Raw genomic sequence first — 11,710 nt, 5'->3', positions numbered from 1 at the left:
TAAAACAAATGTGTAGGGAAAAAAAAGAATCTGAAAAACACACTTACTAGACTAGCACTTAAATGCCCAAATGTATTGGATATCTATTATTCTGCCTTCTTTAGGAGAATGACATCTTAGAGTATGCCTGTCTAATTGGGCCCATATATTCAATACCTACACAAAAAAATTCAAATAAATACATTACAATGATCTACTTACCACAAAAGGATAACATACAACTCTTTCCCATTCCTGATACTGAAGATGTATATCCTGTAGCAGAACTTTTACTTAAAAAAAAACGAAACAAAACAAAACCAAGTTGGATATTTCCAAGTGTTCCTCTCACTTGTATCATCCTGCCATTTAATAGCATTGGAGGCTACTTCTGAGTTTATATGAAAAAATTAAATGAGAAATTTATGCTGAAATGTCTTTAAGAAATATATGAAATTAGATTTAGCAATTCATATTGAAAAGTATTTTTAATATATGATAAAAGGTGCATATATTAACTTAAAAGGAATTCATAACCATTTCTAGGCTTCAGCACTCTTAGATGGTATTTCTTCCCTCAGTTAATCAATTAAACAGAAAGCTGAAAATATAAGTCACAATTCAGTGAGCATATCACTACTTTCAGAGATCCACGAGCATTAATTTCAGAAGAGCTGTCTATCAGCAAACATTTGCCTAAGAGGTAAGCAATGAAGATTATAAAGATACTTAGGACACTTGTCTATGTTGCTGTATTTTGGATGCAGTACTTGAGTACTGAAAGATTGGCTTCGAACCAGCTTGGATTTTTTTTCTTCTTTGCCTAAAATTATAAAGAACATTTTTAAATATGAAAATTGCATTTCCTCAGTAATTAAGAACACTTTTAAATATATATTTGAATGAAGGAACAAGATTATTTAAATACTTAAATTAAAAAAATAAACCTTAGGCCATTATTTATATACTACAGAGAAAAACAAAACGAAAAAAACCACAGAATATACATTTAGTTCTAGGAGAAGAATCTTTTTCTCTGTGCAGTAGGTGAAATTTGGGTCCACAGATATCAATAGCAGCTTTGTTGGGATTTAACTTGATGATGTGAGATCAAAGTAGTCCTGCTGAGCTTTTGAACTGTTCTTACCTGCTGATGTACCAGAAGAGCTTCCAGAAAAAGAGAGATTGATACTTTTTGCCAACACTGATGATGTTTTACTGTCTCTACCTACAAAAAAAAAAAAAAAAGGTCCAGTATAATCCCTTCCCTCTTAAAACTTAAATTTATAGAAAAGAGAGGACATAACACAGTCCTGAAGCAATGAGTAATAACATCTAAACCAGTGCTACTAGCACTTCAGAAATACCACAGTAAAGTACTTACACTATATCCCAAAATGAAAAAAAACCCAGAGAACTAAAACTGTAATGCATTTTATTAATAAAGCAAGAAAAAAACCATCCATATATTTATTATTATATTTCTTATAAATAACTTCAGAAATATATGGAAACAATTTTATTTCCAATTTCTGAATCTCTATTTATTGTTTAAAGTGTCTCTTGCTCCTTTCTCTTCTGCCTTTGTAGAAGAGTAAAGCATGCATAAACATGTACACAAATAAACAAACTTACGCTTCTTTTCAAACATTTTATCATTAATATTTGTTGATCTTCCTTCATTTTTCTGCTTCTCTTTTTCTAATTGTTCCTAAAAGAATGAATAATTTTCTTATATATTACTCAAGTAAAAGTAAATAAATTGTGTTTCCAAATAATAGTTCACTTCTGCTCTCTCTTGCTAGTAGTACAATCCCTGATGAATATTCAGGGAACCAGCTAAGTAGCACAGAAAGAAATCAGGGTACATATCTCATTTAAAAATCACAGTCTGAAGAAAGTTCCGAGTTGAAGTTCACATCTATAACTTATAACTAAAATTATGCCTGGCTTTTTTTGGGTTTTTTATATTCAAAAAGATACAGACATTGGCAGCTGGCAATGTAAAAATTTTCTGTAACACAGACATTCTGAAAATAGAACAGGCAACACTTTTATTTCATACAATTCAATGAAAATGCTTTTCTTAAATGTTAAGGTGTGCATATATATTCAAACTTTAAAAAGTTCTAAATTTAACAGTTGATAAATCCTTATGGAAAATCAAAATCAACTATGTAAAATTGTTAAAGTTGATAGAATTTATTTGCCCTTCTGTAATATTACCCAGCCTAAAAGTATATTCCATTTGGTGAATAGATATCACTCCAGCTTCAAAAAACTGTACAATATTAGCTTTTTCTATACCATTTTCATAATAAAAATTGTAAGTGAACCATAATTGCTCTAATCTATTTTTTTAATGTAGTTCTAATTAGTACCCAATCAAGAAAAGAAAGAAGTAGTTAATTCAGGTCAGGGTTGCTGGAAAATAGTTTCTACCAAGTCGGCTACTCAAATTAAGAAAACTTACTAACATATTCAGTATTAAAATCTTTAGCAGCCAGATACATTTAAGTGGGCTGAATGGCTCTTCATGGTTTGGAACAGCAACATGTCACAATCCACTGTGTCAATTCTCAGGTTCCCCAAAATCATGTCTCTCACAGACAAATGAGGCAGTTGTGATTCAGAAGGGTTGCACATATCAGGGGCCTATATCATAAAAATTCAGGTGCTTTTCTAAAGTATAGCTGTAGAAACAGGGTAAAAATTGATGCCATCACACAGTAACACAGGGCACACTGGAGGCTATTTTGCACCAGGCAATTACTTTCAGTAGAAAAGCATTAACTGTATCTACCTGAAGACTGCTAGAGCTAAGCTCAAGACTTCGAGTGTGTGATGCAGGTCTGAGAACTAAGCTGAGCTCCAGACAATGGGAAGTGGCAGGAAATTTGTGGTCAGGTGTATTTTCTCTTACTGACTTGCAATACCTATGGGCATCAAAGTGGACCATAAATGTAGGAAACAATGACAATCTCTTCTGGTTCACTACAAAGAAGTTAATTTACTACAAGTCAGAGGAAGCATGTTAACAATTTTAGGATCTTCTGAATCCTATCAGCTGCTCAGCTCAAGCTGGAGGGGAGGCAGCAGAAGGGAGGACTGCAGTGGTCTAATCCAGGCTTTGTGGAGATGTAGTGAAGATATAAGCTGTGTGCTGAAGTGCCTACTGCTCCTTTTGCTTTTCTCTTAACATAGATCATTCTTCAGCTTCCTTGGGACAAAAGAAGTTATGAGATTAATTTTTTTGCCTAGGGAAGCTGAATTCTGGGGTGTTTCATTGATCAGTTCATCATGTTACACATAGTATTTATCAAGAAACTCAAGTTTACCTTTCTAATTGCAATAGAAAAATTTAGGTAGTGAAGAAAAAGATGTTACATGTTAGTTTGAAGAACTTTACCTTATTATAAAGTGTAAAAAACCACCCACAGATTATGACCTAACAGGTCTCTGTAAAATATGCATTTCCCCTACCTTAAAATTATTGTCTCATTAATATGTAGCTACAAACTATTTAAAAATAACGAGAGCATACTGATAAAATATACCATTTCCAAAAGGAGATGTTCTTGTCTCTCTCTTTCTTGATCCAATAAATCACTTTCATAAAACCTTTTCTGAAACTTTAAAATAAAATCAATAAAAATAAAAAATCACTACATGAAAATGAAAACTAAGAGTAGTTGATAAGTATTAAAGTTAATAAGTACTTACAGCATCTACAGAGATCTCCATTCTGTCCAATTCTAACACCGTCTATAAAGAAAATTAAAACTTATTTTTTATGCCACACATTGAAGCAAAAAAATTGTCTTTTCTTCCTAAGTATTTGAAGCCTATGTGGCTTCAATGCAGCTTAAAAGTGTCAGAGAGTATTCTCAGAGCCCTGGTAAGACTCACAATGCATAGATTCACAGAATATCTACATGGAAATCAAAATACACTCAAGGAAGCACGACAGCAAGAATAGCTACAGCACAGGCTTAGGAACCAGGACTGAAAAAAGCAACTCTGTGTAACTCAGAAGGTTCCAAACAGGTGTTCACCCAGCCTCTCTCCTGCAGACTGGCCCTGTAAGGAAGTCACCTACTTGAGCTATTTCCCTCCATGGTTTCTAAATTTGAGACTAAGCATGGGTATTCCTTAAAGATGTACTTTTTTGAATATTCACATTAAAAACACATTTGTAACATTTTAAAATCTTACAAATGCTTTGTCTGTGTATTGTAAAATATACAGACTAACAATATATCTCTGTCTCACAGGTCTGATGAGTTTAACTAGAATCAACATTCAAGCTTTCTCTAATCATTTGCTATTTTTTCATAAATAGTCATTAAGCCAAAATCCTGAATTTGAATCATTTACAAAATACTGCAATATAAGTAACCAAGGAAACATCATCACTCCTAAATTTCACAGAACTTACTATACTGCATCATCTTTTAATTGTTCAAAATTGAATAAAGAAAATGGAATTTTTAAATCGCCTGTTCTTACATTGAGAAAATCAACAGAAAGCATAACTTTAGTCATCTTAAGTTTTATTGATAAACCCATGATTAAATGCTGCTTAAAAAAGAAAAATGCTTACTCTTTTCACAATACTCAGGACATCTTTGTCTTTCTCTTGACACAGAAGCTTCCTTATACATAATTCCAACTGCTGAAGTAAATGTTTATCAGTGGGAATCTTCAGAGTAGATTTGACTTTTGGCAACAAACAGCATAGCTTCATTCTACAAAAAAAAACCAAACAAACAACCCAAATATTCACCTTTTGATGCAGATGTTTAATATATATCATTAATTCTAAATGCATTGCATGCTAGCAGTTGGCACAAAACAATTAGTTAGGTGGTCTTATTTTTCAGAGGTGATTCTTGCTCGTGTGTTGTTTCCAGACATACTGTTTTCAAAAAGTCTCTACGGATCATGAATACAGTCCATAAACATCTTTGCTTTGTCTGGGTTTTTTTTTTTTTTAATCTAGAAAAATAAGGAGACCTCCAGATTATCCAAGTGATCTGCACACTCAACTTTATCAGTTATCTAAACATCCTGGAAATCTGGTCCATCGGTACAAAAAAAAACCCAAGTCTCACCAAAAATCATGCTACTGCAATTCCATACAACTGCAAGGATGAAAATTTATCAGATAGATTAAAAAGAAAAGAAAGCCCTTCTTTCCCCTTCCTTATCTTCCTGTTTATGTCTGGAGGCTGCCCCTCCTTGTGCTGGTCAGCAAGTCCAAGTGTCAGGTCCTGCACTGGGGTCACCACAACAATCCCACACAGCACAACAGGCTGGGGGCAGAGTGTCTGGAAAGCTGCCTGGAAAAGGACCTGGGGGTGCCATTTGACAGCAGCTGGACATGAGCCAGCTGTGCCCAGGTGGCCAAGAAGGCCAATGGCATCCTGGCCTGTGTCAGCAGTAGTGTGGCCACCAGGACCGGGGCAGGGATTGTCCCTCTGTACTCAGCACTGGCGAGGCCACACCTCAAATGCTGTGCTCAGTTCACTCATGACAAGAAAGACACTGAGGGGCTGGAGCCTGTCCAGAGAAGGGCAACAAAACTGCAGAAGGATCTGGAGCACAAGTCTGCTAAGGAGTGGCTGAGGGAGCTGTCAAGTACTAGAACAGGCAGCCCAAGGCAGTGGTAGAGTCCTCATCCCAGGAATGTGCAGATGTGCAGATGTGGTGTTCAGGGATGTGGTTTAGTGGTTGACTTAGGCTAATGGTTGGACTTGATGATCTGAAAAGTCTTTTCAAGCCTAAACAATATTGTGGTTCATTCCCTTGATTCTGAGTTACTGTTTCTGAACTGTTTATATTAAAAATTTGTTAATTGCTTTTTTTTATTTTATTTACACCAAAATACTCCACAGATTAAATTAAAAATATTTAATGCAACTGAGGAAATAAAAATTCTTTAATTTGACCAGACTGGAATAGCATGTAATAGTGACTGTTTTAATCTATAGAAATAGATTAAAAGAAACACCAAGAACAATACATGGTGATATTCTCTCAGAGTCAACTGGCTTTGGATCAGAGACAATCCTCTGCCAGACACAGTAACTCTGATTGTAAACATTCAAAAAAAAATTCTCATATGAATTCATCTTACCATTTTATACCTTCAAAATATTTTAATCACAAATTAATCACAAATTCCCATTACCAAGAGTTACACCACACTGAAGAAATCCAGAATAGTAGCTCCCTAAGTCTGTTTTAAAACCATCAGATAACAATGTCTAACCTGTAAACTTTACTCCACTGGAGACAGTGCATTTCTTTCGTACAAAAACAATCCAGAAAATAACTAAGACAAAATAAATTCCAATGTCAGCTAAGGGACTGCAAGTTCATTCAAGTTTCCATTAAATTTCAACATTGTATCAAGAGAGCTTTTAATTAAAATATTTGTTAAGAGGAATAAGCTATTTCAGATTATAAACAAATTTAGTTTATTGTTTTAATATAATCCTCTTAATTTAATGACATGAGACATGAATGTTAGTCTATATGTACAAAATGATTTCATTTTTAAGGATCCTGCTGAGTTGAGAAGTGGTAGTTGTACTAAACACAGTATCTATTTAAACAGTTTCCCTTAGTAATAAACAGTATGTGGTGAAGCTTACTGAGTGCACATAGGTATGTGCAAATTATGCTTACATAAATCTCAGTGCATCATTAATATTAGATGTTCAGATATGTTAATGATGACAACATGAGTGACACACACCAGAAACAAGATTGAAAGTGTAAAATCACACAAAACATGTGACAAAAAAAAAGGCTTTCCTAATGGTAAAAACTGCCTGGTCTCTATCTGTTTAGGAAAAAAAAAAGAAAAAACATTTACTACAAAAATAACAGGAAAAACACTGTGTAAAAATGCATAACAGACCAAATTCCTTAATATTATTTTATTGTTTGGTTTTTCAATTTTCCTTAACAATGAAGTAGACATCCTTTTCCATAACACAAAACCTGTTCTGAGTTGTTTAATTCAGATCACTTAAATAATTGCTTGAGTGTTTTACTTTACACATAGTGACAATGAAATGGATGGGAATTATTGGAGACTGAAGTTGTGTTCTCTCTCAATGCCCATGAAACAGTGTATTATTACTTTCTTCCCATCTACTGCTGGCTCTCCTCTGCCTCATTGTTCCCTTCACTCCCAGACCAGAGTGTTTTTGATCAGTCTCTCAAACACTCAGAACTGACCTTCTGGGATTTTGTAGCACCATTTTCACACTCCCCTGCATCTTTCATACTGGTCATTCTGATGACTCTCTATGTTTTTCCTTAAGTTCCATAATTTAAGCAAAACATAAAACTTCTAACAGTATTTCTTAATATATTATTTAAAGCTTTTTTCTAGTACACTGTTATATATTCTTCATACCTGACATTTGCCACTGGGTCATGCGTAAGTTCAAGCACAGGTAAAAAGAAGTATTTACAGAAGAATGATTTTGAAAACAGTTCCATAATGAATTCACAAGTATCTAAAAAACGAAGTCTGTTCCAGTAACTTTTTCCTTGGCCCAGTTCTGAAAAATAAAAATTTGCAGATATTATCTGCCAAGTTTTCAATGTCAGATAGAAAACATTTCACAGGTTGACCTTTGACTTAAAAGATGGTAATCACAGGCACCAAAAGACAATTTCTCAGCCTATCTCAATACTGTCTTTTAGTAAAAAACTAACATCTTGAATTCAATTAATTCTGTCAATGAGCACTCAGAAAGGCAAAAGAGCAAGTGAACTAGCTACTGTGTTAAATGAAATCCTGTATGCCTTTCTAACCTTGTCACAGGAGTATAAAAATTACATTAAGGAATGTCAATGGGAACTGTTAAAATTTCTAAGCTATCTTTAAAACACATAGCATACACGAAAACATCAACTTTAGGTGGCTGATTAATAAATTAATTTCTGAGATTTATTCAGCACTTCTTATGCTGAAGCCTCTAGAGAATTTTATTTCTGTAGAGGAACTCTGTTTTTTTATATTGCTGTACCCACAACTTAGTAATTTTGCCTAAAAGAAGTAGGGTTGGAGGGGTCTTGGCATATTACCAGTTTCTGCATTCTGCATTCCTTCCCAATCCCTTTAGACAAGCTCCAGATACATTCCTCACATATGCACAGCACATTTTGCTGGTGATAATGTGAGCAACTGAATGTCTTCCAAGCATAGTCCCTCCAATGACAGAAGGAAATGACACTGAATAAATGTAACTGTAAATAGATCTCCAGTCAAAACCAACTTCCATCTCTCAGTAATCGAGGAAAGATCATCTTACGTTCAATCAGCTTCTGAATGACCTCATGTCTCTGCTCCTGTTTGCGATTGTAGCGCAAATAAACGCACAGAGTCCGAGCAGCTGCTTTTTGGACTGGCAGGACATTCTTGAAAGAAATAAAGGGAACACAATTAAACATGTCTGAAAGAGTATGACTAGAAATATATACAGAATTAGAAAAAAAATAGCCAAAAAGTAGCCTAACTTCATAAATTTTGAAATAAATTTCAAAATGTAAGGGAGAATTAGGAAATTTGGCCAATTCATGACGCCCCTGCTTCTTTATTCCTTCTGCCCAACTTGTAGATTCAACTATTTTATAAGCATCTTAAAATAATCCATGTTTGCAAGGCACCTTCTGTATTGCAGGTGTTAGAAATAAAACTTAAAACATCTTCTCTTACAACAGTTTTATTCTTGAATTAACTCAGTAAAATTTCAGACTAGCAGCTCTAAATGATAATTTATTTTAGAAATGTAAAGTTCTTTCATAAAGAACAAACACAATGTAATGTACAGAATCAGGAAAAAGAAGGTATATTTCAGAGGAAAAATCTTTGATTTAAATAGCAACAAACTGATGATGAGCACAAGTAAAGGAAGAAGTCTTGGGTAGGAGGAAAACTATCAATCTAAATTTTGCTCCTCAAATGGGGGCAAGTTTTCAGCAAACATTCTCATTAAAAAAATGCCACAGCTTGATACACCATAAGAAAGGGAGAGTACTTTAATACAACACAGGAAGCACTACATATAGCAAATATCCCGTGGTGTAATTTGCATTAACAAATAAAAACAAATGAGAAAGCAACAGGTGGGCTCACATTTGTCAAAATGATTGTCAACATCCTGTGAAGAAAACGGTAATAGATCTGATCACTTGATATGATATGAGGGAGACATGCATATTTTTGTAGTAACTTCTCATGTGTTCTCCATTTTAAAGAAGTTGCTGCTCTCTGTTCTGCTGTTGTTAATGCAGGAATCAAGTCAGGAATAGAGAGTAACTAGAACCAGAAAGATAAACAATGATTTCACATTTTCAAGCTGTGTGTCTTGTCACCATGCTTAAAAAGCAAATCACAACAATGTAAAAAGACTAATCCAAAAGCTATTTCAGTACCTAACTAAATCCACTTTCATCTCCAATCCCTTCCCCTGACAAAGGAAAACTAAACACGGTTCTCTTTGTAACACCCTTTTACAGATATTAAGACCATTACGCCAACTCTCCTAAGCATTCTTTTTCAAACCAAATGAATCCCATTTCTCTTTTATCCTCTTAATCTTTGCAGTTATTGTTCTCACTCCCCTAATTAGTTTTAGTAGGAATTAATTTTAGTAGGAATTATACACCTTTTTTCAGTAGAATTTATACTAGCCAAGATAAATCCCCTTTAGCATTAAGAAAAATGAAACAGACTGCCACACCTGACATTGCATTTGCTTTATTTTACAGCTGTAAACATCTGACAAATTCAAATTTTTAAATTACACTGTCAATTTCTGTCTGTAAAGGAAAATAAATTTCTTCAGTTCTATACTGCTGCAATATCTCAATTTATCCATACATTTAGGAAGTATGCTCAAAAACAGCATCCTTTCTGTTCCATCTTAGAGGTGAGGAGTCATAGAATAAACCACATATGATTAAATTAGAAAAGGTGGGAGCTGAGTTCAGATCTCTAAATTCAGTGCCTTTACTTCAGGAAATAGATTTCCTTCTAGCAGAAGCTTGAAAATGGCACCCATGAGCAATTGATACATCAATATGAAAAAGATTTAAATTAGGTATTAGCAATAATTCCCTTAACATGAAACCAAGCTTTGTTTACACTTAACTGTGGTTAATTAGAAAAAGAACATATATAAACTGTTTATTTTCATATTAACAATAATCTTTAAATGTTAAAGCTTATAAAATCAACAATCAGGAAAAACAAACAAACAAACAAACAGAAACTTCATATCTCTCCAAAACAGAAACTAATCATGAAAGCCTGTTCCTTCAGAATTTGTCTGAAATGTCTTGCTACCTTCATTTAGAAAGAAAATTTTAAGAACCCCATGAGAATACCCACCTTGCTTTCTGATCCATTGTTTTCTCCTCCATTAGTCATTAGTTCAAGGATTTCAGGAAGGTGACCTACTAGGGCATCTAACACCTATTTAAAGAAAGGCTGCATGAAAGATGTCTGTAAATGAACTCAACTCCATTTTTAACTCTCACCAACATATCCCTGCTGACACCTTTCAAGTTACTGCTCTCTCATGTTGAAAAAAAAAAAAAAAAAAAGGAGATTAGTTGCATTGATGACTGATATTTTAATACAGTAAGTAATACAAGCATTACAGGTCTCAGTTTTTATTTATGTCATCAGACAAGTTTACTAACTGGAGCAGTCTAACTTACTACTGGAGCACCTGGTATCATAGGAAATGGTGACTTTTTTCTCAAATATAAATACGTCTCTTTTTTCCATTCAGAAAAGTCTCACTATGTTAACTGCAACATAACAGATTCATGTTCTATGAAAGTTACCTTGGATCAAAACCCTTTCTGTAAATCTTGATCTTCGAACCATACACAACTTCTTTATCTCCCCTTCAATTGGACAATAAAAATAAAAAGCAAAAGACCTTGAATCCTATCAACTATTATTTTAATATCATACCAAACCCAAAACTTTTTAGAGTTTGTAAGGTAATAAACAATACAGCAATTACAACTATTTAGAATTAGTAATTTTAGAAGCTAATAAATTTAGTGTGGATTTACTAAATTCAAACACCTTCCTATTTTCCTCCTTCTTATTCACAGTCTTTATGCAGAGTCTGTGCAATGGAAGTAAAAGCTGTTAATAATTTCAAATTGTTACTCTACTGTGTTAGTGAGGAGTTATTCAACATGAAGATAACCTGCCTCAATGTAACAAGCAAAAAAAGTTCCAACAAAAGTGTATTACCTCCAGTGACTCATCCTGTAATAGCGTAACCAGTTCTTTATGTATTGTATACACATCAGAATTTAAAAGCTTAGCAACCTAAAAAATGACAGGAAGATAGCAAGGTGAAACATTCTTTAGTTCTGTGGTACAACAGTGCTTACTTACTTTACAGCAAGCATGAAGAAACACAGAAAAAAGTGTTTAATATCAGCTTCCTACAGTTGTGTACTTTTCCAGTGATCACATTAAAAATATGCTTATATAAAGAACACTGAGTCAAGGAACAGGTCTATTACCTAACTATGAAACATGCTTTTAGAATTAACCCCATTTCACATTTACCAAAAATGTTTTAGGCTGCAAGGCTAGAAATTTCCTTGTGGAATACTGAAATATTGTAAATTAGGAGAGATAAGAGTCAGCCTGCTGTATAATTTACAGAAGATA

General features: G+C 33.9%; 1 protein-coding gene across 3 annotated transcripts in view; it reads right to left on the bottom strand.

Annotated features, from left to right (window-relative positions):
• The window catches only part of PPP4R4 (protein phosphatase 4 regulatory subunit 4), a 57,870-nt gene that overhangs the window by 6,738 nt on the left and 39,422 nt on the right, over positions 1-11,710 (bottom strand). For 2 of the 3 annotated variants that reach the window (XM_056492676.1, XM_056492677.1), the window contains 11 exons: positions 11,282-11,359; positions 10,397-10,480; positions 9,140-9,322; positions 8,316-8,421; positions 7,412-7,559; positions 4,583-4,727; positions 3,703-3,744; positions 1,615-1,690; positions 1,127-1,207; positions 709-802; positions 202-272 (listed from right to left, as the gene is read on the bottom strand). In XM_056492676.1, the coding sequence (XP_056348651.1) occupies positions 202-272; positions 709-802; positions 1,127-1,207; positions 1,615-1,690; positions 3,703-3,744; positions 4,583-4,727; positions 7,412-7,559; positions 8,316-8,421; positions 9,140-9,322; positions 10,397-10,480; positions 11,282-11,359 (1,108 nt within the window). Of the gene's footprint in view, positions 1-201; positions 273-708; positions 803-1,126; positions 1,208-1,614; positions 1,691-3,536; positions 3,612-3,702; positions 3,745-4,582; positions 4,728-7,411; positions 7,560-8,315; positions 8,422-9,139; positions 9,323-10,396; positions 10,481-11,281; positions 11,360-11,710 lie in introns of all 3 variants that reach the window. The other variant, XM_056492678.1, reaches the window with a different exon arrangement.

The sequence above is a fragment of the Oenanthe melanoleuca genome, chromosome 5 (genome assembly GCF_029582105.1).
Source record: "Oenanthe melanoleuca isolate GR-GAL-2019-014 chromosome 5, OMel1.0, whole genome shotgun sequence".
Lineage (NCBI taxonomy): Eukaryota > Metazoa > Chordata > Aves > Passeriformes > Muscicapidae > Oenanthe > Oenanthe melanoleuca.
Note: the sequence above shows the minus strand (reverse complement) of the source record. Positions and strands in the feature narration are given on the sequence as shown.